The sequence below is a fragment of the Cnephaeus nilssonii genome (assembly GCF_951640355.1).
Source record: "Cnephaeus nilssonii genome assembly, chromosome: 3".
Taxonomy (NCBI): Eukaryota; Metazoa; Chordata; class Mammalia; order Chiroptera; family Vespertilionidae; genus Cnephaeus; species Cnephaeus nilssonii.
In genome coordinates this window covers 42,004,637-42,030,379 of record NC_137074.1, presented here as the reverse complement: position 1 = coordinate 42,030,379, position 25,743 = coordinate 42,004,637, and the positions used below count along the sequence as shown (strand labels likewise).

The window sequence follows — 25,743 nt, the reverse complement described above, 5'->3', positions numbered from 1 at the left end:
CACTTTTTTTTTTAGAGAGGAAGGGAGAGGGATAGAGAGCTAGAAACCTCGATGAGAGAGAAACATCGATCAGCTGCCTCCTGCACACCTCCTACTGGGGATGTGCCCGCAACCAAGGCACATGCCCCTGATTAGAATCGAACCTGGAACCCTTCAGTCCGCAGGCCGACGCTCTATCCACTGAGCCAAACCGGTCAGGGCAAGAGGCACTTTATTGCATAGGACTTGGGGGCTGTGGCTCTCTCCTCTTTTACCGAACTGCACAGAGCTCAGAGGGGAAGGAGCTGGGGGTGAAAGGAGCGGGAGAGAGCACAGGCAGGCACTTTCTGTGGGGGAAAGAGGATTCTGGAAGGGGATGAGAAGCAGTGGGGGGCAGGCCGTCACCAACCTACCCCTTCCCGGCACCGAGAAGCCGGCCCGGGTGGCAGTGACTTGACTCTGTTGGGGGCCGCCACCCCAGCAGTGGGCAGCCTTCACACGTTCGCCGGGCTGTAACACAGCAGGTGTAGCTGCAGGTTCTGGTCCCAGTGACGCAGCAGCAGGAAAAGACCCCGGGCTGCAGCCTTGAGCGCGGCCAAGTCAAGGCCGTCGGGCAAGTGCTGTGCCCGCAGCCAACAGTCCGCCTTCGCTGCTGCCAGCTCCCACTCGCCGAAGGCAGCGGCACAGCGGTGCTCCAGCCATGCAAGTGCCACTGCTGTGGCCCAGGTCCGGCCCCGCAGGTCGGCACCACTGGGCCCTTCTGCCCCCTCTGAGGCCTCAGTGTCTGAACCCTGCCCACTGTCCACCTGGCCTGGACCCTCGGAGCCTGAGCTGGGGGACGGGCTGCAGGAGGCCGTGGCACTGTCTCCCCGGCTGACACCAGGGCCAAGAAGTGCCCAGGGAGACGAAGCTGAGGTGGGGCTGAGGCTGGCACGGTGCACAGCGAAGGGGGAGGCACGGCACAGGCGCTCCTGGGGGATGTGCACCGCAGTGCAGAAGGGCGCATCCAGGCGGAAGGAGCCAGGTGCCTCCTGCAGTCGCACCTGAGGAGAGAGGAGGTGGGGGGAGAAGTGAGCTGAGACAGTGCCCTGGCCCTGGCAACACCACCCTCCACCTCCCGAGTCCTCACCAAGGGCAAGTAGTCATGGTTGCTGCCTTCACTGTTGCCGTCACTGGCCTGGCCTGTGTTGGGGCTGCAGAGTCTACGGCTGTCTGGGCCTCTGGGCTTCCGATGGCCCAGGCTGAGCTTCAAAGGAGGCCGAGGGGACATGGTATGAGGACCTCGGGTAGGGGCTGCAGAATCCTCCAAAGCAGACTTGGAGCTGTCATTTTGGTCTGGATCTGAGCCACTTGCCAGAGAGCCTCCCTGAAGGCCTGCAATGGAGCCAATCAGTGCCAGTGGTGATCCCTAAGCTCAGCGCTCCCTGCCATTTGCCCAGAGTTGAGTGTTACCTTTACAATGGACAACTGTGGGCAGAGCTGCATCTAGATGGCCCTGAGAGGCAGGAGGGGTGCCCGGGGGCTCTACTGGCTCTGCAGGGGCACAGAAGACAGGGCTGAGGTTTGTCTGGGCGTGTGGCCAGTGAGGTGAGGGCCAGCACCTGAGAGGACACTTGGGAGGGACTCTACCTGAGCTCCGCACCTGCAGGACTGAGGGCAGGACTTCCCTAGTGGTAGCGTCCACAGCTACGGGGCAGGTGAAGCAGGAGGGGGCAGAGCTGACCTTGCTTGTCTGAAGGGCTCGGAGCCAGGACCTCCGGGCATGGCCTGTGAAACCAAGGAGCAGTTTGCTGACCCGGAGGGGGTGCACTCCCACCACCCACCCTCTACTTAGGGCTTCATAGAAAAAAACTTCAGTGTTCCCATAGCTTCTCTGTTCACGTTTGAACAGAGTAGAGTTTCTCAGGATCAGGACCAGCTTAACTCTCCAACTTTAGCAAGAAGTGGTTAAGCTGAATCCTTAATCCATAGCAGGGGCTACGCCTCTTGGCCACCCAGAAATTCAATATTCTGGCCCACTCAGGAAGCATGGACCAGTGCCTTTTCCACCCGTTCGTTTCAGCACTGTCCAATAGAACTTCCTGTGAGGAAGGAAATGTCCTATATTTGTATGATTCAATATGGTAGCCATTAGTTATGTGTACCCATCAAGCACTTGAAATATAGCTAGTGTAACTGAGAAACTGAAATGTTAACTTTATTTGGTTTTAACGGTCTTCTTGAGTGACATTTGTTTTTATGTTATGGGCACTAGAAATCCTTACAAGATCTCATTTCTCTCTATTGGCTGCTAAGAAGCTTGCCAATTTTGGGTCACATACTTGCAAAGGCACATAATCTCATGGTGTGCATCCTATATAATAAAAGCCTAATATGCTAAGTGTCCAGTCATCTGGTCATCCATTTAACCAATCAAAGCGTAATATGATAATGATATGCTAAGGCCACTCAACCGTTTGCTATGACGTGCACTGACCACCAGGGGACATACAGTCGACTGGTTGACCAGTCACTATAACGTGCACTGACCACCACGGGGCAGACAATCTGACCGGTAGGTTAGCTTGCTGCTGGGGTTTGGCCAATCGGGACTGAGAGACAGGCCAGACATGCCCTGGAGCCCTCCCACAGTCTCTCCCCGGCTGGCCAACCTCCGTCCCCCTCCCTGGCCCTAATCATGCACCAGTGGGGTCCCTCGGCCTGGCCTGCACCTTCTCGCAATCCAGGATCCCTAGGGGGATGTTGGAGAGCCAGTTTTAGCCCAATCTCACAGGCATAAAAGGCTAATTTGCAAATCAACTGAATGGTGGGACGACAGGTCGCTATGATGTGCCCTGACTACCAGGGAGCAGATGCTCAACGCAGGAGCTGCCCCCTGGTGGTCACTGCACTCCCACAGGGGGAGCGCTGCTCAGCCAGAAGCTAGGCTCATGGCTGGCGAGTGCAGCGGCGGTAGGGAGCCTCTCCCACCTCCATGGCAGTGGGACATCCCCCAAGGGCTCTTGGACTGCAAGAGGGCGCAGGCTGGGCTGAGGGACCCCCACTCCCACCCCAGTGCACAAATTTCGTGCACCGGGCCTCGAGTATTTAATAAAACCTCATTCTCTCCTTCCTGTTGTTATCCTTTTTTTTCCCATTGCCCTGCTTAATTTTTCCCCTTGTCAATGTGGATGAGCCACCTCAAATTGTTTATGTGCAAGGTGAGGTATAGAGAGTGATCAAACAGACCCATACCTCTGCCACTCTGCCCCATACAGGCTCCTTGGGCCCACCAGCAACTCACCCCAGTCAGCCATGGTCTCAGCCCCTCGGAGAGCCAGCTGCTCATTGTCCCGGACCACAGAAGCTGCTGTCAGCCGATGGAGTGCTTGGTCCCAAGCACCTTCTCTTTGGTGAGGTGATGGAGGCAGTGAGCCATCATCCCCAGGCCCCCAGAGTGTCTCTAGCCCAACACCCACCTCCCAGCACACGGGCTGCTCCCCGCACAGGGCCCGGATCACCACATGGCAGCGTGGAGCCTGCGGAGGCAGTGGCACTGCTGGGGGTGCAGATTCCCCGTCAGGGGGCACAGCCGTGAACAAGAAGGGTGGTTCCATCAACATGTCCCAGTCCATGGGCGCTGGGGAGAGCAGGTTTCCTGAGGAGACAATGGCAGGGACAGGCGGTGTGGTGCCCTGGGCTCCACCTTCCAGAGGCCTCCTTGGTGTCAGAATTCAACTCTCCATCCAACCTTTACCTGAGTCATCCAGGCCTTGTCCCAGCTGCTGCCCCGACTCAGGGCCTGGCCCATCCGGTGCTGCACCCAGAGAGGGGTGCCGGGGACGGCCAGGGACTGGGTTCACCTGGCCGGGGGGTGATGAGAGGCTTCGGCCAGCCAGAGCCGCTCTGCGTCGACGGTTCAACACCTCAGCACTCAAGGCCCCAGTCTGCATGTGACAAGGGGGGGGGTCCATTGGCCACGGAATGCAGAGCTCCTGGCCATCACACACACACACACAACTTTCCCTTTGACTGAAACCCTGAGTGGCAGTTAGGAAAAAGGCCAGGCTCCCATGGCCTCTGGCCCCCTCCCAGTCATGTCACTCTACACACTATTTCTCACTTGAGGTTACTTGTCTTTTTGCTCATGCCGTGTCCCTCTTTGCCTGGCTCACTTCTACTTATTTTTTCAGATATGGCTCTTGCTTTCCCGACTCCCTGAGACAGGGTTAGTCACCTGAACTCTAAGTCCCCATAGCACCATGTCCCTGTGCTCATCCCTGTATGTTGCATGGCATCATTACAGATTTACCCACCCAGCTCTCCAGCTAGACTTCATGTAACCACTGCACCATGTATGGCATACAGCAGATGGCCAAGAAGTGTCGCTGGACATATGGTAAATGGATGTGGGTTGAATCTCACCTTGACTGGTGCCAGTGGGGGTGGAGGCAGGGGGCAGGAGCGGGAACCTGCAGGTTCTCCCCAGGCCAGGCTGCGGCAGCCCTGCTGAGACGGGGGGTCCAGGGGAACACTGCCCTCGGGGGAGCCAGGGCCCTGGGAGCCAGGGGACTCACTGCTGCCTGCGGAGCCTGGGCCTGGCTCAGGGCTGGCAGAGCAGTGGGTGAGCACATACTGCTCCCGGATGTATGAGGACTGGAAGATGCGACGCCATATGGCTGTGTCAGAAGAGGGGTTCGGTCCAGGGTCCGTGACTGGGTCTGTCAGAGCATCGGTACCTAATGGAGGCAGGAGAATGAGCCCAGCCCTGGCCCCTCCTCTTGCCCTTTCTTCCAGCACAGCCACACACATACACCCAGCACTCACTCTGCTCCGAGTCCCCAGCAGCCCATGGACTGGACAGCTCTCCTGGCACAGTGCCTGTTCCCAGTGGCTCTGAGGTGCCAGTGGGCTCAGTGCCAGCGCTGGTGGCAGAAGGCACCTCCTCTGGGGATGGGAACATGGAGCCGCCCAAGCTCTGCCAGCCAGGCTCTTGGCCCTAGAGAGGAAGAGTCATTGGGGAAAAACCGGATTGTCGTTCTATGCTACCTCTTTCCAGACAGATTTAAGATGGCTAACTGCAAGAGGCAATAAAGTTAATAAACCAGAAATGAAAGCCCAGTACTAGGGAAGGAGGAAGCATCCATGCTAACCATAGGGTTAATACAGCTTCTGTGGCTGAGGTCCAGGTCTGGCCCTGAGCTTCCTGGCAACCAGGCAAAAAGGCAAACAGTCCATTATCAAAAAGGGAGACGCATGCTTAGTTCTTCCAAAGAGAGAAAGCTTTTCATAATAAAAATAACTATCCTATCTCTAACTCCTACTATGTGTCAAGTATTCTACCAAGAGCGTGTATATTATGACCTCGAATTACAACAGCCCTATGAAAAAAAATCCATTTGAGGAAATGGTCTTCAGAGAGGTTAAGTCACTTGCCCAAAATCAAATGGCTAGTACCTGGCTGAGTTGGGATCTGAGATTTCATCTAGACTGTGCTGCGTCTGTCCCTGAATGTTATAGGAAATAATCGGATGGTGCCTTCTGTAGGGCACAGAGGGAAGTAGTGAGCAAATTTTGACCAAAATCTCATAGCAAATGCTGGAGCTGTTCTCTGTCTGTGTGGCTTAGTGACCCGTGGTAAAAGCCAGGGCAACACTTTACAGGACAACTCAGTGGAAGGCCTCAAGAGGAGGCAGGTTGCAGTCACCTTGGAGGGCCCAGTGTGGTCTCTGAGGAGGCCTGGAGGTAGTAGGAGAGTCTGGCAGAGAGGCACGGGAAATGAAGGGTTTGGAGGAGATGCAAGGGCTTCAGCCATCCCAGGCCCACTGCCCGCCCCCCAGCCCAGGCCTACCCCAGGGGGGTGAGGCCGGAAGCCATCCACCCTGAAGAGTGAGCAGTAACCGAGCAGCTGGTCCCCAGGGTAGAGTGCTGGGATCTCCCGGGGCGTCAGCAGTGCCTCCACCGAGTCTGGCACAAACCAGTCCACAGAGATGTCGCTCAAAGCGGGCTCCAGTGCCTTGCGCAGAGCCTGCACCAGCTGTGAGGAGTGGCCATGGGGGAGAGAGAGAGGTGCCACTCAGCTGACGGAGCAGAAAGGCCGCCCTTCCCATCTGCCTAGTCTCTGGCTGAGGGGAGCCGGGTCAGGCTGGGGTTAGGGGGAGGAATGGGGGTAGGAACAAGCAAGGGGACTGAGAGCTCAGGCCTCAGGGCTTGGTCTGTCTCTTGGCCTGAGCTCTACCCTGTGAATGAGAAAAGGCTTATCAAGGATATGACTCAGTATCAGGACACAACTGAGAATAATATTTGGGGGGTGGTCAGAAGCTGTGCTCCCCTCACCTTTAGCCCCCTGAAGCATCCCACAGCAACACCTGTAGCTCCTCCCCTGATAGGCATCTCAAGGGAGAGTGGGGATTGGAGTGGGGGAGAAGCCAGGAGACCCCACAACGGGACTGGGTTCTGCTTCAGACTCAGTGTAACTTGGGAGAAGGACTTGAGGAGTAGGGAACAGGGCCCAGGCTCAAGCTCACCATGGGCTGCAGCCTCTCCCCAGGCCTCAGGAAGTAGGCCTGGCCCCTGCTGAGGGCAGACAGACCCTGGAGCAGCTGGTGGCAGGCAGGCCCTAGCCCAAAGGAGAAGCACCTGATGAAGGAAGGGAGGCAGTTGTGACCTTCAGAGCCTCTGAGGGGGTTAAGCTCAGTCACCTGTCTCTGCCCACCTCATACCTGGCTGCCCCCCTGTGCCACCTCATGAGCTCCAGGGTTTGTTGGGTAGTGGCGGCCACGGGCGAGGCAGCAGTGAGCAGGAACAGCTGCCGAGGGTGGGCCCTGTGCTGGGGCTGCCTCATGGCCCAGTCCAGCGCAGCCAGCACATCTGGGGGACCTCCCGCAACCTGCAGGGTCTCAACACTCTCACAGATCAGCTTCACAGTGTCCTGCAGAGAGAAGGCACAGGCTGAATGAAGCATCTCCACAAGGCCCCCAAGTTCCTGGACCACACTTACATCACTGCAAAGCCTGCTCTCGGGGAAGAGGGGCCGCACGGCCGTGCCAAACGTGGCCAGGTTGATGAGAGTCTGGGATGGGAGCGACTTCACGGCCAAGACAAGGGCATCCTGGGGAGGGGCAGAGAGGACAGTGTGAGGCAGGCCCCGGGGCACTGGTGGAGAGAAAGGCACCCAGATGGCCTGCCTCTGCAGGTTGTGTAGAAAATGGGCCTGGATGAGGGTCTGGGAGAGGCCCTGTGTGTGTGAGACTGTGTGAGAAAGACTGTGAGTGAGAATGGAGAGTGTTAGGGAGACATTTGTGTATGTGACTCTGGAGGTGTATATGACACTTGGCTTTGACATTAGGTGACAATCCATTATGTATGAGATAGGCTCTTGGAATCTGGGAGAGATGTGTCTGTGTACGAGAAAGAGGGTGTGTGTGTGTGTGTGTGTGTGTGTGTGTGTGTGCGCGCGCGCGCTGCAGCCCACCTCAGACCGACTGTCCCCCAGGCCTGCCCCACCGTGCCCCACAGGCCTTGTGTGCTACAGTGCTGCCATCCAGCAGGAAGAGGAGCTCCCGTGTAGCCGTGCCCAGGTGTCCGGGCTTGGAGCTCAGGTCTGGGCAGAAGCTCAGCATCAGCACGGGGTTCAGCAGGATATCCTTGTGGAAGCGTCGCTGCAGGAACCACACCTGAACACGGGAGCCCAGAGTCACCCTGGGCCAGGCTCAGTGCAACTCCCAGCTGGGCTGGCAGCAGGACTCAGCCCTGGGGCCTTTTTCTATCTAATCCACCCAATGAGTCGCCTTGTTGTGGTCATGTGAGTCAAGGCCAGGGCAGAGGCAGGTGGCTGTCCTCTGCCTACGGCAGACGGAGCCCCCGTTCTCTGAGACACAGCGCAGGGAGGCTTGTATGGGCCTTCCGGAGACAGTACTCACCAGCCCTTTGGGAGGGTGGTGGCGGTACTGAGAGTTCTTACTGTGAGCAGAGCCCCCTACTCATCCTGACATGAGCCTGCTCGCCTGAGCCTCATGCACAAATGCACCTAGCAGCCAGGCCAGGGGCCAAGTCGGGCCCCCTGGCAGCTGTACCTGCCGGTCCCCATCATTGTGTCTTCGCTGTAGCCTCTGGAAATCCCGGCGGGCCCTCACTCGGGCCTCGTATTCTGCTGAACTCAGGCTGCCGGCCTCCAGCATCAGGTGCGGCTGGTGGGGCTCTGGGGAGGAGGGGACACAGCTCTGTCAGGGAAGTCCCTGTTTCTGGACCCTAACTGCCCAGTCCTGCTGTCCAGGGAGGACCTTGTAGGTCCAGCCTCCCTCCACCACCGGGCCCACCCTTACAGATGACTTGGTCCCTCTGGCTAGGAAAGCAGAAATCTATGCTTGAGAAATGCTACGGAGGTGGCCCTGAGGTTGGTCAGAGCCGGCCCACTGTGTGCCCCATTCCCTCACCGCTGGGGTGCAGCAGGATCTCCAAGGCCCGGTCACAGCGGTGGCCTTCTGCCAGTGTGACACAGATGGTGGCTGCAGAGCTGGCGTGAGGTGGGGCATCTGCCCGTAGAATATGAGAGGGGCTCTCTAGGCCTGAGGGACATAGAGGCAGGGAGGGGTGATGATCGCCCCACCCTAAGTCAGCACTAAGAGCATAAAACACCACCTTCCCAGACCGTGGCGGCTGGGGGAGGGGAGCGGGCCCAAGGATCATGACTGATAAAGCTCAGCTCTCAGAACCTGGTCATAGGCTCCAATGGACAAGAGGGGGGTTGCATGGTTTCGTGGTTTAGGAGGCAGAGTCCCAGCTCTGTTCCTGGTTGGTCAACCCAATTGTTGATTCAGCACCCTCCCCCACTTCTCGCACTGGTCTCACACTAAGCCTCTCTCTTCCCATGGGTGAGTGGAGTGGTATGTAAATAAATGACACTGACAAACTGAGGGGGGTGTTGTATAGTAGTGTCCAGAGGATGCTCCCACTGTGAGACTGGAGGTCCCTAAGTCTTAGGTCCCTGTCTCCTTTTTGTTCTGTGTTCCTCCCATCCCTGAGCCTGGAATTATTTCCCAGTCAGCTATGCTGAGGGGGGCACCCACCTGCCAGCAGGCATGGCCCAGTCACCAGCATCTCGAAGGAGAAGGTGTATGGGGCAGGGCAGCGGGCAGGGCCCAAGAACACGTCCGGAGGGGCAGCTGGCTCTTCCCAGGCCAGACCTTCCTCCTGAGGGCTGCCCACCCCAAAGCAGCTGGTAGGGCTGGAAGGGAGCACGAGGAGGGTCATTTGGCCACTACCAAGGCCCCGAGCCCCTCTGGCTGACTGGCCCCAGCCCGTCTCCACCCTGCCCATTACCCAGGGGCACCCTACCAAAGCCCCCTCACCCGCACTAGACCCAGAGAAGCCGAGGGAGGGACGAAGAGAATCACCATAGGCCCAACCTGTCGTCACAGAGCCCCGGAGGTCTGGGGGGGCCCGGCGGACCTGGCGGGGCCAGTGGGGTGAGCACGGAGGGCAGAGCCACATGCAGCACCCCATCAGGCCTTGAGGGCAGTTCCCGGCTGCTGCACAGGGTCACTGTCATGGTGCCGGCCGGGGTGATGAGGCCGGTGGGCAGCACCAGTGTGGACCGGGCCTGGGCCAGATCCAAGACAAGATGACCTATGATGAGTGAGAAAAGGGGTCAGAGGGGGCTGGAAGCAGAAGAGGATGAAGGAAGATAGGGGTGGGTGCAGGCACTGAGTCAGGGGAGCCTAGGCAAGGGGTACTGGAGAGACAATGGGCTAGTGCCGTGGTCGGCAAACTGCGACTCGCAAGCCACATGCGGCTCTTTGGCCCCTTGAGTGTGGCTCTTCCACAAAATACCATCGCCTGGGCGAGTCTATTTTGAAGAAGTGGCGTTAGAAGAAGTTTAAGTTTAAAAAATTTGGCTCTCAAAAGAAATTTCAATCGTTGTACTGTTGATATTTGGCTCTGTTGACTAATGAGTTTGCCGACCACTGGGCTAGTGCATGGTGATACAGGATGGAGGCATGGGATGAATGACAGTAGAAAGAGAGGTGGGTGGATGGTGAAAGGACCTGGCTGTCATCAAGAAAGGGAGCAGTGACAACCTGCTAATGGGAGCTGAGGGGAACAGGGCACATTCACACCACGCCAAGATTCTGGGGGACCCATACCCTCTGGACCTCTGCCCCTATCTATCCAACCCTTGGGCATCATCTTCCTAAAGGACCATCTTTGTGGACTGACATTTCCTGTAGCCTGGGACCCACAAATCCCTTGCTCATGAATACTAAGGAGTTCCCCACTGCCCACTAGGAGTGGCTCCAGAACTTTCTACCCAAGAGGAGTTTAGGAGCAGTAATCTGCTTGGAAGCTGGCTAGAGGACATAAAGCTGTATTTGCATACCAAGCACACCATTTACTTAGATCAGTGATGGCGAACCTATGACACGCGTGTCAGCACTGACACGTGTAGCCATTTCTGATGACACGCAGCCGCTGAGGCGGCCGCATGCCGAGGATGAAACATTTGCTGCTCCTGAGGATGAAACATTTGCGACTAGAGTCTTGGAGTTAGTTTTTTCCTCAAAGTGACACACTACCCGAGTTATGCTCAGTTTTTTGGCGAAGTTTGACACACCAAGCTCAAAAGGTTGCCCATCACTGACTTAGATTATAGTTTTATTTGACAAACTGAGGGGAGGCGGGGGGCGGGTCGTGGAGTCACCACGGTTGCGAAAGGAAAAACGGCCAGGTGTGTACAGTGATAGTCAAGGCCTTCCATGGTCTGGCCCCAGACTACGTTTACAGCCCTACTTCACCTCACTGTCCCACAATCATCACTTATCCATTCTTTTGAGAAATACTTGCTGAATAGAAGAAGCGGGGAGCTGGGAAGTGAAGAAGGAAGAAAGCCTGCTGCCACATGGTATGGCGAGAGCACAGTGTGAGTCTTGGCTTTGTGGCTTCTAACTCTGCCCTTTGGTAACTCTCTTGTTTTGAGGAGCCTCAGTTTCCGCCCTGTGGGGGCCATAGTCACTGTATCTCAAAGATCGTTGTGAGGAATAAAGGAAATACTATGTGCAAAGCATCTAACATGTAAGAGACCATTGCTGCTATTTTTCATGACCTATAAAAGGGAGAAGGAGAACAGCAATTGCATTCATACCTCTCAGGACTCAAACAAAGCAATACCAGTGAGTGGGCTTTGTGAAGCATAAATCTCTGTAAACACCAGGTGTTTTATTACCATCACCCAGGACAACTTCATTCCAAACCTTCACTCACACCATTGCCCTGGCCTGGGGTGCCTTCCCTCTCGCCTCCACTTCCCCGCCTCCTCCTTCCTTTCAGTCAAATGCTGGCTCCACTTCCTTCTGGAACATTCCTCACTCTGGCTTCTAACTACCTGCTGGGCTTATGCCAACTCTCAGCACCACTGGGTTCTGTCCCTCTTTTCACTCGGACGGTAAATCCCACGTGCAGAAATCAAATGAATGCGCACAGAGTAAAGAAAAGAATGGAGTGCAAGCCATGGAACCTAACACAGGGCTGGACCCACCCAGCACTCACTGAACCCCTTTGTGGTACAAGATGCTGGGACGTGGGAATGACCACAACCCCGTCCCAGGCTCAGGAGCTATTGCTCCAGAGGGGGAAACAGATGTGTGATGCCTGCCTGCTGTGTCTGTCTCCCTGGCTGAACACCGTGGGTCAGGCCTGGGTCACAGTCCCCCAGCACCTGGCCCGTGTCAGGTGCCCAGTCCACAGCTGTTGAATAAAGGGATGAATCCATGAATTAAAAATTAAAAAATAAATCAGTGGCTGGAGGGGGCAGGAGGAGGGGCGGACGCAGAGCCGGGCCGTTCGGCTGGCTTTGGGGGCGGGGCCGGGGTTGCCCGGACTCACCCTGCGCGCAGCGGCGGGGCGTCGAGGCCCCCGGCGCGGGCCCCAGCGCGCGGCAGCAAGCCGCCTGCGAGCGACGCCGGCTCTGCAGCTGGAAGGAGACGCGCCGTCCGGCCGCCTCCGCCTCAAAGCTCGACACCACCTCGGCCTCGGCCAGCGGGTACACGAACACGCCTGGGTGGGGGCACAGGCGGCGTCGGATCTCGCCCGGCACCCGCTCCCCCGCATCCCGCGCCCCTCCCGGCCTCACCGTCCACCGGTTGCGGCTGCGGGTTGCGGTAGGTGAGCCGGGCCCGCAGGCTCAGGCAGGGGCCGTTGGCGCAGGCCCGGACCCAGGAGTCGGTGAGGGGCAGCGGCGTCCAGCGGGAGGGGCAGTACAGGCCGGGCATGGTGCCTGGGGAGGGCGCGGGGTGAGGGGCGCGCAGGCACCGCCCGCGCCGGGGAAAGCCCGCGGCTTCCTAACTCGGGCGGGAGGGCGGGACCTGCGGGCTCTAAGGCTGCGGGGGCTCGGGCGGCCGAGGGGTGCAGAGGGGAGGGCGGAAGGAGGCCGGGGGCAAGACCCGCACCCTCGCCCGTTACCTGGGAAGCCGGGGCGGAGCGCGGCTCCGGGCAGCTCGGAACCGGGGCGCGGAGGGTTAATGATTAACCGGCGCTCAGGGCGCCGAGCAGTCCCGCCGGCGGCCCCTCTAGGGGCGGAGGGGGGTGTCGCAGCTGTTCCACCCCCCGCTCCCAGCCTCACCGCCGCCCCGTACCTGCCGGCCCCCCAGGGCTCCCCGCGGCTGCCAGCTGTCGGAAGATGCTCTGGGTGGGGAGCAAGGGTTTAAAGGGCCAGCGTCCTCCTGGGTGCCCCCAGCCCAGCAAGGGACAGCGGGGGCGAGGCGGGGTGGGGAGCCCAAGGGCTGCAGCCCTTCTCTCTCCGGCGCCTCAACTGACCTGGATGCGGAGAGAGCCTGCAGGCCGGAGAGGGGTAGGGGGTTGGGTTGGGAAGAACGAGGTCGGGAAGCGACAGGAGGGGGTCCTTCGGAGGCCAGGCCGGGGGAAGTGTAGGGGCGCGGGGAGCCCGTCCAGGGCCCCTCTCCCCACGCGGAGCCGAGCTGTCAGGGGCTGCCGTGGGCTGGCTCTAGGGATCGTCCCCGTCCCGCAGGCAGCCCCAGCCTCACCGTCGCGTCCTCGGCGGAGTCCTGGGCGCCGCCACGGGGCCAGGTGTGAGGGGCCGCCGCTGCGCCTCGGGGGCACTCGGTCTGGGCACCTGCGGGGCTCCCGCTCCGGACTCCCGCAGCGGCCGCTCTCCGTCTGCTCAGGGGCGTCGGCCCCGAGGATGCTGGTCCCGCCCCCGTTCGGAAAGGCCGCCCCCTGGCCCGCCTCGGCCCCGCCTGCCGCTGCGGCGGGCTGCTGTTCCCCGTCTTCCAACCCCCTCCCTCTCTGTGTGCGGTACCGCCTCCGCGCCAGCCCCGGCCGTTCCAGCCGGACCCGTACCGCACTGCAGGGACCGCGTCCCCGCCGCCGCACAGCCCCCCGTCAGTGCGAGACGGGCCTCCGAGGCCCCACCCTTTCTGTCCTTCAGGCAGTGAGGCGTCCTGCAGCTGCCCCAGAGCCGCCCCCCAACACCGCAGCGACCACAGCTACCCCAGGATCAGCCCCCGCCCCGCGCCAGCCCTAGCGAGGCTTTCCATCTCTGCAATAACCCTCCCTCATCCCTGCAGCGAACCCCAGCCTCCTGTGATCCTTGGACCCCAAGCCCCAACAAGCCATCCCCATTCCTTTTCAGAGTGCTCCTCCCTCCCCGCGGAAACCTCCCCCGTGCCCTGCAGGTATCTTCAGCTTGTCTGATCACTCCAGGCACCACTCACTCCAAGCAGGGGTCCTCATCACTGCAGCGACTTCCCCCCACCAGGAAGCAGACAGCCTCCCCACCACTGCAGAGCCATCTCCCCACTTTTTCCGGGGGGGTGGGGAGAGTGGGCAGGATCACCCCCACAGGATTTAACTCCCTGTGCTTCAGTTGCCCACCACCTTGGAAGTGAGGCCTTCCAGCCTGCTGAACCTTCTAGTGATGGCAGACCACCACTCCTCCCCCCCCCCCCCCCCCAGCAGAGACCCACCTCACCCCATCTCTGCAACAGGCGAAAACATCTCTGTTGGTAAACAGGTTCCTTGACATTGGCAGAATTATCCTGAGACTTGGAAGGGTTACGCTGCAGAAGCTCTCCCCAGTCCCTGACAGAGAGTCTGGGCCTCCCGGGGAAGTGACTGCATTAGTCACCCTTGCAAGCTTTCTTGCAGAGACCACCCTCAGATTCTGCAAAGAGACCCTGAGGAGAGCTGAGAGTAGGGGGCAGCAGGCGGGGAGAGGTTTCACCCCGCCCCAGCTTATCCAGTCGCCATCCCCACCATTCTGTCCCAGGGGGATCCCCTGTCTCCTGGAGCACCTGAGCCCTTAACCACACCCTTTCTTTCCCTTGCTCAAACCACTTAGCATGGTGGCCTGCGCTTGGCCTCTCCCCGGGGAACTCCGTGGGTGGAAATGCACGAGGATGACACGGAAAACATAGCCACCATCACAATGACCCAGCCCACAGCGAGCTCCAGCTGCATTCTACCCGTGTTCTTTCCACACCATCGGAGCCATGGTCCCACTGACACCTGTCCCCCCTTCTTTGCTGAACCTGCTTTCAGACTCATGCGGAGTGAGCTTCCCTCTTACGGGTTTAGGGAGAAACAGCAGTTGGTGAGTGGGCAGAAGGCCATCCAGGTGCTCCAGGTCTCCAGGCAGCACCAGTCCAGGGAAGTCCTCCGGGAGCCCAAGGGGGTTTTGTGCTTTGCCCCTTCTGCAAATGAACCAAAAGTTATATGTGGCCCTCGGGCCAAAGCTGCAGCTGCAGGGAGCAGTCATTAGGGGGGGCCTCAAACACACAGAAATGGCCAGAGGTCCTCTTTGGTCCTGAGAAGAGTTTGGATGTAGGGCAGTGTCCCAGGAAGATGGCGTTCCTGTCAGAGACTAGATAACACACTTGTAGTAGCCAAGCTTTGCTGGGAAGCTGGACCGGCCCTGAGAGCCTGCTGGGAAGGCTGTCTTAGCCCAGGCAAACGGAGGAAGAGACAGGTCAGCAGCTGCAGCTCTGCATGAGGCATAAAGCATCCTGCAGGATGGGGCAGGGCAGTGCAGGCTGTGTGACACCAGGGAGAAGAGGGGCTTTGTGGGGACAGCAAATGGGTCTCTGAGGCCCAGCTGGGAGCACTCTGGTGGTAGGGCTGTAGCATGGCAGGCCACTGAGGACAGGAAGGAACAGCGCAGCCCCAGAGGGTCCAGAATCAGGTTCCAGAATGGGGAGGGGATCTTAGACGGGGCTAAGGAATGGCATGGAGCTTGGGTGGTCTGCTGTGTGCCAGGCATAAGGAAGGGGGTGGGCGGTACAGAGCTAAAAAGACATAGTCTCTGTCTTGAAAGGCTCACACTTTGGTGAGAAAATGGCTCACACTTTGATCAGAAGTCAATTCTCATTCCTTTTTGCCTTTCACAATACTGGCATTTGTGAAGAGTTCTGGCCAGTTATTTTGTAGAATGTCCCTCTGTTTGGGTTTATCTGTTGTTTGCTCTTGATTAGATTCAGGATATTAATTTTTGGCAGGTTTACCGCATAAATAATGTAGCCTTCTCACTATATTACATTAGGATGTGCTTGTCAGTTACTGTTACTGGTGATGTTAACTTTGATCATTGGATTAAAGTGGTATATTAGGGTTCTCCAATTGGAAGCAAAACCAATAGGAGATGTATCTTTAGCTATGTGTGTGTTTATGTTCTTATTTATGTTTTCATTTACTTGTTTATTATAAGGAATTGGCTCATCCAATTATGGAGGCTGGCAAGTTCAAGTTTGCAGTGTGGGCTAGCAGGTAGGAGAGCCAATGGTGCAGGTGAAATCTGAAGGAAATCTGTTAGAGAATCCCCTCTTGCTGGAGAGGCTGGTCTTTTTATTCTACTCAGGCCTTCAACTGATTGGATGAGGCCCACCCACATTTTGAAGAGCAGTTCACCAATTTAAATGTTAATCTCATCCCAAAGCATACCTCAAGTTGATACATGAAATAAATTATCACAGGTAAGGTTTCTAGGTTTTTCCACTGTAATGCTATATTTTTCTTTCTTTTTTTCTTTTTATTTTATTTTATTGTTTAAAGTAATACATATAGTAGTACATATATCTCCTTTTTTTCCCCATTGACCTTTCCCCAGCCTCCCCTACCCCCTGTCGCATGCCCTCATCCCCTCCCCCAGTGTATTTTTTTTCTTTTTGTAAATAAATAAGTACATTTGTGGGGAGATAGTTTGAGTCTATGTAAGTATCCCAATCTTCATCAAAATCTTACCTACAAGTTTTAGCATCCATTAATGTCACAATTAATATATTATATCAGTTTTATTGAGGTATAATTTATATACAATAGAATTCACCATTTTTATTGTGGTAAAATACAGATAAGTAAATTTTACCATTAGTGATATTAATACATTCAAAATGATAGTAGCAACCGTTACTACTATCTAGTTCTAGAACATTTTGATCACCCCAAAAGGAAACCACATATCCATTAAAAAGTCACTCTCCATTCCCTCCTCCTCTCAATCCCTGGAAACCAGGCTTTCTGTTTCTATAGACTTCCATATTCTTGCATATTTCATGTAAATGGAATCATACAATATGTGGACTTTTGTGTCTGGCTTCTTTCACTTAATGTTTTCTTGGTTCATCTATGTTGTATCATGTATCAGTACTTAATTATCTTTTTTGGTTCAATAACATATCATTGTATAGCTATATCATTTTTGTTTACTCATTTATCAGCTTATAAAAATTGTTTTTTCCCCACCTTTTGGCTATTGTGAACAGTACTGTGATGAACCTTTGTATAAAAGTTTTTGCTTGAATATCTATTTTCAGTTCTTTTGGGTACATACCCAGGAGTGGATTTGCTAGGTGATATGGTAGTTCTATACTAACTTAGTGAGGTTTTCCATACCAGCTGAAAATTTTTACATTTCTGTCAGCAATATACAAGTGTTCCTTTCGTTTTTACATTTTGCCAACACATCAAAACCTCAGTTTATTGTGTTTTCCTTTTATGGGTCATGCATTTGGTATCATTTTAAGAACTCTTCACTAAGCCCTAGATCCCAAAGATTTTCTCTTATGTTAGCCTCTAAAAGTTGTACGTTTAAATCTTTGATTCATTTGAAAAAATTTAATAAGGTGTGAGGTTTGGGTCAAGGTTTTTAAAATTTTCCTCTATGGATAGCCAATTGCTCCAGTACCATTTGTTGAAAAGACTATCCTCCATTGAATTGCTTTTGTAGCTTTGTCAAAAATCAGTTGGGCCCTAGCCAGTTTGGCTCAGTGGATAGAGTGTCAGCCTACAGACTGAAGGGTCCCAGGTTCCATTTTGGTCAAGGGAACATGCCTGGGTTGTAGGCTCGATCCCCAAGAGGGGGCATGCAGGAGGCAGCCGATCAATTATTCTCTCATCATTGATGTTTCTATCTCTCTCTCCTTCTCCCTTCCTCTCTGAAATCAATATATTTTTTAAAAAATCAGTTGAGCCCTGGCAGGTGTGGCTCAGTTTGGTTGAGCATCATCCCATGCCCAGTTCGCTTCCTGGTCAGAGCACATACCAGGGTTCAGGCTTGATCCCCAGGTATGCAGGAGGCAGCATATTGATAGTTCTCTCTCATTGATGTTTCTCTTTCTCTCTCCCTCTCCCTTCCTCTCTGAAATACATTAAATATATATATATATATATATATATATATATATATATATGCACACACACATATATATAAAACAAACACTTTTTTTAAAAATCAGTTGGCTTTCCCTGTACAAGGCTGTTTCTGTGTTCTCTATTCTGTTCCATAGTTTTGTGTGTCTGTCCTGCCAATATCAAATAACCTTGCTTACTGAAGACATCCTATATAATCCTATATAATAAAAGGCTAATATGCAAATAGACCGAACGGCAGAACAACTGAACCGGTCACTATGACATGCACTGACCACCAGGGGGCATGTGCGGAACATGGCGGGCATCAGCAGCAGGTGGCAGAGCACGAAACATGGCGGGGGTCAGCCATGGCGGGATGGTGGAGCAGGTGAGCGGGGGTGCCAGCCCAAGGCAGGGTGCCAGTCACTGTCATTGGGGTGAACCTCTGGTGGTTACTGAAAATTCTTTGCTCCCATCCACCACGGTCCTGCCTGGCACTTGCACCTGCTGCTGGTGCTGGCCCTGCTCACACCTGCTGTGGGCACCCAGCACCAGCCCCAAGCAAGCGGTGGCTGCTGGCCCCGATCACCCCTCAGGGCTTCTCCACCTCCCCCTGCTCCTGAGGGGCAATCGGGGCCAGTAGCCGCCACTTGCACTCACTGCGGTGGTCAGGGCAGCAGCTGCCATCAATCGCTTCGTGCTGTCAGCATGTGGGAGCGGGAGCGGGGCTGCTGGCAGACAAGGGGGCCGTGGTGGGAGGGGCTGGGCAGGGGCACAGAGGATGGGCCGAGACCTGCCCCTATGCTCACCGCAGCCTTGCAGCCCACAGTTCCTTTCAAGGTGCACAAATTCGTGCACTGGGCCCCTAATATTATGTAAGTCTGAAATTGTGTAGACTGATTCCTCCCACTTTATTCTTATTTTCAAAATTGGTTTAGTTATTCCAGTTCCTATGCCTTTCCATATAAATTTTAGAATAATCTTGCCTAGATCTACAAAAAGTTTTGCTGGGAAATTTATAGGAATTGCATTAAACCTGTATATCAATTTGAGGAGAATTGACATCTTTACTACATTGAATGTTCTAATCCACAGACATGGTATGTTTCTACATTTGTTTAGATCTTTATTATTTATTTTTTAAAATATATATTTTTATTGATTTTAGAGAGGAAGGGAGAAGGAGAGATAGAAACCTCAATGATGAGAGAGAATCATTGATTGGCTGCCTCCTGCATGCCCCTTACTGGGGATCGAGCCCACAACCCGGGCATGTGCCCTTGACTAGAATCAAACCTGGGACTCTTTAGTCCACAGGCTGACACTCTATCCACTGAGCCAAACCAGCTAGAGCTATTATTCATTTTTTATTTAGATTTTTATTTGTTTTTTTAATTTAGATTTTTAAAATGTAATTATGATAATAGCTATAAGAAACTACATAGTAGCTATAAGAAACTACATTTTTCAATGCAATCATTATGATAAGGGAACTTGACCATCTTGGGGGAAGGGTCAGAGATAGGTACTCTGAACAATGAGAATTGAAGAACTAAGAATTAGCTAAGCAGGGGATGAGGGAGAAGGTTTCTAGCAGAGGGAAAAGTGTGTGCAGATGCCATGAGTTAGAAAGCGTGGAGCCTTACAGGGAATAAAGGAAAGTTACTGAATTATTCAGGGCTTTGGAATCTTATTAAGGATTTTCGAATCCCCGACCAGAACTGGGGATTGAACCTGCAACCTAGGTCCATGCCCTTGACCAGGAATTGAACCCGAGACCCTTCAGTGAGCAGGGCAGACACTCTAACCACGGAGCCACACCGGCCAAGGCACCACTGTTTTCTTATGTTCCTTCCACCACACATTGGAGAAGTTATCCTATAGGAATAAATACACAAGTGTTTAAGAGAATACAGTCAAGGAGTCAAGGATACAAACAAACCTGTTTTTAGGGACAAAAAAAAAAAAAAAAAAAGGAGGGAAACAACCTGTATGTCCACCAAAAAGAGAACTGTTGAATGAATGATGGTGCGTCCATATCATGGAACGTTGTGTTGCTATTAAACAACAATGTACATCGGTGAAAGAAAAAAAGCAAATTGCAGAATGATGTGACTCAATTTTTATAAAGATAAGTAAATATCGAAGTCCTCTAGAGATGATTTCAGTGTAGTGCAAAATTCCTGCGAGGAAAGGAATTGATGAGAAGGTGACTGCATCACCTTGGCAGTCACTCCTTTATTACTTCTTTCCCAAACCTGAGGGCATGTCAGTTACCTCCTCCCCTCCTGCTTCTCCCTAAGAGCTTAAAGGGTTTAAACAGTTTGGTGGGAGGCAGCAAATGGGAGTGATCAGTTGTGATGTTGTATGCTTTCTGCCCTAGGGCTCTTTCCTTCCACTTTCCTTGAATCCCCAGGACTGGGTGTGAACTGGAGTGGGCCTTCAGACATTTCCCAACACCCTTGCCAGACAGAATGGCTGACACTCCCAGGGAATATGAACTCCTGGGCCAAAATAACCAGACACCTGGAGGGGTGCAAGTGAAAGACAACAAACTAGACAACATAAGCTTTCTAAGGTCCAAGTATTCAGAATATTCAGCCCAGCCAGTGTGGCCCAGTGGTTGAGTGTCGACCTATGAACCAGGAGGAGGTCACAGTTCAATTCCCGGTCAAGCCATATGCCCGGGTTGCGGGCTCAATCCCCAGTGTGGGATGTGCAGGAAGCAGCCGATCAATGATTCTCTCTCATCATTGATGTTTCTATCTCTCCCTCTCTCTTCCTCTCTGAAATCAATACTAAAAATACATTTAAACAAAAAATGAAAATGAAAGAGTGGGGCTTACCCTACCAGATATGGTCCTGGTATAAGAACAAGTAGACCAGTAGAGAACCTGACACATGTATTAATAAATACAATGTAATATGATATATTATATAAAATATGTAATACATAATACATAATATATATTATATAAATGAAAACATAATATGCAATAAATGTGGCACCACCATTACTGAAGAAAAGAGAGGTTAAGTAAATAATGTTGGAAAAACTGGTTCACTCTATGGAGAAAGGTGAAGACTGTGTTGCTATACAACACATGTAAGGATGAATTCTAGATGGACTGAACCTAGTAAGAAAAATAAAGCATATAATTAATAGAAAAATAATTGTATAGTGAAGTAAGCCAGTCAGAGAAAGACAACTACCATGTGATTTCACTCATATGTGGAATCTAATGAACAAAATAAACTAACAAAAAAAGAATTGGAAACAGACTCAGAACATACTGACAGCTGTCAGAGAGGAGGGGAATTGTGGGGCTGGGTGAAAAGGATGAAGAAATTAAGCAAAAACAAACAAACAAAAACCTCATAGACACAGACAACAGTATGGCGATTACCAGAGGGAAAGAGGGCTTGAGGAGGTAAAAGAGGGTAAAGGAGGGATAAATGGTGATGGAAGAAGGCTTGACTTGGGGTGGTGAACACACAACATACAGATGATGTATTATAGAATTGTACACCTGAAACCTATATAATTTTGTTAACCAATGTCACCCCAATAAATTCAATAAAAAATTAATGTTGCAGAAAACCTCTGTCACCTACTGGTGGTAGGGAAGGACTCAAATACTTCAAAAGAACAAATCATGTTGCCAAACACTGATGATTTTGATTACATAAGAATTAAGTATTGCTTCTCCACAAGATACTTATTAATTACAAAGGGAAAAACAGCAATTTACAGTGTAGAAACCTGGCAGACACCACCTTAACCAAGTAATCAAAGTTAACATCACCAGTAATAGGACAAATTGGCATCACATGCCTCCTGATCAGATGCTCTGAGAAGGCACAGCCTCTCTTCTATGACATTCCTGCCAAAAATGCATAGCCCGAATCTAATCAAGAGGAGACACCAGACTAACCGAAATGGACATTCTACAAAAAAAAAAAAAAAGTTCTGTACTCTTCCAAAATATTGAGGTCATGAAAGATAAAGATCAATGGATTGTTCCAGATTACAGGAGGCTAAAGAGGCAAGACAACTAAATACAATTTAGTGTGATCCTATATTTAAAAAGAATTTTATAAAATAAATTGGTGGTGCCCTAGCTGGTTTGGCTCAGTGGATAGAGCGTTGGCCTGTGGACCAAAAAGGGTCCTGGGTTCCATTCCAGTCAAGGGCATGTACCACGGTTGTAGGCTCCTCCCCAGCCCAGGCCCTGGTCAGGGTGTGTGCAGGAGGCAACCAATTGATGTGTTTCTCTCACATTGATGTTTCTCTCTGCCTTTCCCTCTCTCTAAAAATCAGCCCTAACTGGTTTGGCTCAGTGGATAGAGCATCGGCCTGTGGACTGAAGGGTCCCAGGTTCGATTCTGGTCAAGGGCATGTACCTTGGTTGCGGGCACATCCCCAGTAGTGGGTGTGCAGGAGGCAGCTGATCGATGTTTCTCTCTCATGGATGTTTCTAACTCTCTATCTCTCTCCCTTCCTCTCTGTAAAAAAAAAAAAAAAAAAAAAAAAGACACAGGGTAACTGAATAGATAAGGAAACAAGACCCATACATATGCTGTCTACAAGAGACTCATTTCAGATGGAAAGACACAGAGACTGGAAATAAGGGATGAAAAAATATATTTCGTGAAAATGAAAGCAAAACAAAAATGCTTAAGTAGAAACACTTATACCAGACAAAATAGACTTTAAAAAAAGGCTACAATAAGAGACAAAGAAGGACCTAGCAACTCCACTTCTGGGTATTTATCCTAAGAAATCTAAAATAAAATTAAAAAAGAAATCACTATGTTCACTGCAGCATTATTTACAATAGCTAAGGTATGGAAGCAACCTAACTTCCCATCAGGAGGTGAACAGATAAAGAAGATGTGGAACATATATACAATGGAATATTATTCAGCCATAAAAAGAACAAAATCTCCCCTGGCCAGTGTGGCTCAGCTGATTGGACAGTTGTCCCATGCACCAAAGGGTCACAGGTTCAATTCCCTGTCAGAGCACATACCCAGATTGCGGGTTTGATCCCTGGTCAGGGCACATATGGGAGGCAACCAAGCATTGTTTCTCTCTTTTTCTCCCTTCCTCTCTTTTTAAAAAATCAATAAAAACATATCCTTGGGTGAGGATTGAAAAAAAAAATGAAATTTTACCATTTTTGACATGGATGGGCCTGTGTTGAGTGAAATAAGTCAGAGAGAAAGACAAATACCATATAATTTCACTTATATGTGGAATCTAAAGGACAATATAAATGAACCAACAAAACAGAAACAGACTCATAGACGCAGAGAACAGACTGAGGTTTGATTGCCAGAAGGGAGCCTTTGGGGGAATGGGGTGAAAAAGGATGTATACAAGTTCAATGGTTGATCTCTTCCCACCCACTCTCCCTTGCCTTCCCCCTGAGGTTCAACAGTCTGTTCATGCTTTTATGTCTCTGGGTCTATTTTTGTTCTGATGATGTTGACTTTGATTACTTGATATGGTGGTGTCAGTTAAGCTTCTCTACTGTACAGTAACTCCTTTTCCCTTTATAATGAATAAATGTTTGGGTGGAATTACTTTGAAAATGTGTCTTGTTCCTCATTAAAATTTTAATTTATTCATATATTTATGTATATTAATATCAACTGTTTTATTCAGAGGTTATAATCAATATATATTGTTCAAACTGTCTAATTTGTCCAGTGAGAGCATTTCAAGCTAACTTTTGTGTCCTTTTTATATGTCCCAATTACTTTTTTTTTTTCTTTGTAGTATAAGATTTCTAGACTCATCTTGTCTCTCTCTCTCAGCCCTAGAATCAGCTCATTCACTAGGGAGCACTGGCACCTTACCGTGTGGAATGTTATGTAGAAGCTAGGATTTGGGCACTGCTCCTTGCCATTGGGATGGGGGTGTCACTTCTCAATAGCTAGAGCTGGGACAGAGCTACATACACACTTAAATCTATATTGATTTTTAAATCTACCTCTATTTATTGGAAAACATGAGTTTACACCAATATCTCCAATTTTATCCAACATCACAAGGTTCATCATTCTAGTTTTCTCCCTTTTTAATATATTTTTTATTGATTTCAGAGAGGAAGGGAGAGGGAGATAGAAACATCAATGATGAGAATCATTGATCAGTTGCCTCCTGCACACCCACCCCCCACCGGGGATTGAGCACGTGCCCTTGGCCAGAATCGAACCCAGGACCCTTCAGTCTGCAGGCCAACATTCTACCCACTGAGACAAACAAGCTAGGTCTTTCTCCCTTTCTATATTTATAATTTCCTTCTCCAACTGTGAGAAACCGGGCTGCCATTTTCCCTAATACATTTATCCACATGATTAATCCCTGTCACCACTGCCTTCTTCTGCATTCACATGTCCTTCTCACTCTAGTCTCCAATACTCTACACTGGGTTGCTTCCACCTGCCTCCTCAGTAAATACCCTCCTCACCCTAAACTTGCCTAACACCCTGTCCTGGCGTCTTCCCCTCCTCAAAACATCCTCCTTGCCCTGGCTAAAGTGGCTCGGTTGGGTGTCATCCCATGCTTGAGGCCGCTAGTTCGATTCCCGGTTAGGACCCATGCCTGGGTTGCAGGCTTGATCCCCAGTAGGGGGCGTGCAGGAGGCAGCCACCAATGTTTCTCTCCCTCTCCCTTCCTCTCTCTCTAAAATCAATAAAAACTTTTTTTAAAAAAGACATGAAACGGACTGATGAATTTTAGAGGGAAGGTGGGGTTTGTTGGGGAGACAATAACCAGGGAACTTATACGCATATGTGCATAGCGGATGGACACAGATAATAGTCTGGTGAAGGCCTGGGAGCGGCTAGTGTGGGGTGGAGGGGGTCAACGGGGAACAAAACAAAGGGGACATCTGTAATACTATCAACAATAAAGATAAGTTAAAAAAATAAAGAAAATGTCCTTCTCACCCTGCTTGGGCTTTGATTTCCCAGGCCAGGCTGCATTCCCACCCCAGAGCGCAGGCCATTCCCATGCATGAATGTCCTCACCTCACTCAGGTTCTGACACCTCATACTGGACCACCTTCCTATACAGATGCCACCCCTTGCCTTGTTAGGTTCTGACATTCTGCTTGAACATCGCCCATCTCCAACAATTAGGTTCAAAACACTTGCCTGAAAGGATTGAAGGTAACATGACCTTGAGTATGTCCATGGGCAAGTGTGACATGAGAATGCCATCCATTGCATGAATAAATATGGAACAAAGTTGAGAACAGCGATCTGGAGAGATGTGAGAAGTCTGGGGACCCAGATACCTCTGTTCTTGCCCCCATCTCTGCATGCACAGAGGTATCTGAATCTAAGTAAGACACTTATCATCTTTCTGCCTCAAGCTCCAGTTCTGTAAAATGGGAATAACTCATCAGGATCCACTTAATGGATTATGGAGACCAAAAGAGAACATTTGTGAAAGCATTCCTCGGTGTTAAAAATGCTGTAGCATGGGTTGACAAATATTTAATTTAGGGTTTCAAAGGCCTCTCTATATACAGTAAAGCAGAAATCACTTCCAAACCATCCATTTATTTAACATAAAGAAAACAGAAACCTAGAATTACCAACAGGACGTGACCTATACATATTATTAGAATGGGCTTAAATTGCATGATTTCTGCTTTACCCCATGCAACTCAGCAGGTGCCAGGCAGTCTCATGCTGCGCTCCTGCAAGCACACTTTCTGATGCCTGACTCAGCAGATGAGGGCCGTGGGTGGCCCTCCTGGGGCAATCATCTTGATGATGGCCTGGAGTGTTTGCACACGTGCCAGTCTGTGTGTCTCCAGAGGAGGCCCCAGGCTGCCGCTCCCTCACTCCATCCATGAAAATGACACCCTTTGGGTCCACAGCTCTTTACAGTTCACAAAAATTTTTGTTCAGCTTACACGGGGCTTTGTCTCATTTAATCCTTCCAACTACCCAAAGAAGCAGGCAAGACAAACTGAGTTATACCCATTTTATGGATAAGGATAATTTCCTCAGGAGAGGTCGACTTGCCCAAGATGCCATTAGTCGTAGAGCTGTGCTAATCCCAGTGCATGACTTTGCCACTATTTCCACGTGTTTTTTGTTATTAATTTAACAAACAACTTCACT

The 25,743-nt window shown here is 51.7% G+C and overlaps 1 protein-coding gene across 1 annotated transcript; it reads right to left on the bottom strand.

Moving 5' to 3' along the window:
• Positions 1-37: 37 nt before the first annotated feature.
• VWA5B2 (von Willebrand factor A domain containing 5B2) lies at positions 38-13,093 on the bottom strand. Its single transcript, XM_079765492.1, has 20 exons — positions 12,769-13,093; positions 12,086-12,229; positions 11,839-12,009; positions 9,366-9,585; positions 9,027-9,184; positions 8,394-8,525; positions 8,034-8,158; positions 7,479-7,634; positions 6,959-7,069; positions 6,681-6,889; positions 6,486-6,597; positions 5,810-5,995; positions 4,786-4,957; positions 4,384-4,697; positions 3,716-3,905; positions 3,263-3,616; positions 1,609-1,746; positions 1,432-1,512; positions 1,109-1,353; positions 38-1,022 (listed from the first exon to the last, which is right to left on the bottom strand). The coding sequence occupies exons 2-20, from the start codon at positions 12,222-12,224 to the stop codon at positions 474-476; spliced, it is 3,762 nt and encodes a 1,253-aa protein (XP_079621618.1). The 5' UTR covers positions 12,225-12,229; positions 12,769-13,093; the 3' UTR covers positions 38-473.
• Positions 13,094-25,743: the final 12,650 nt, after the last annotated feature.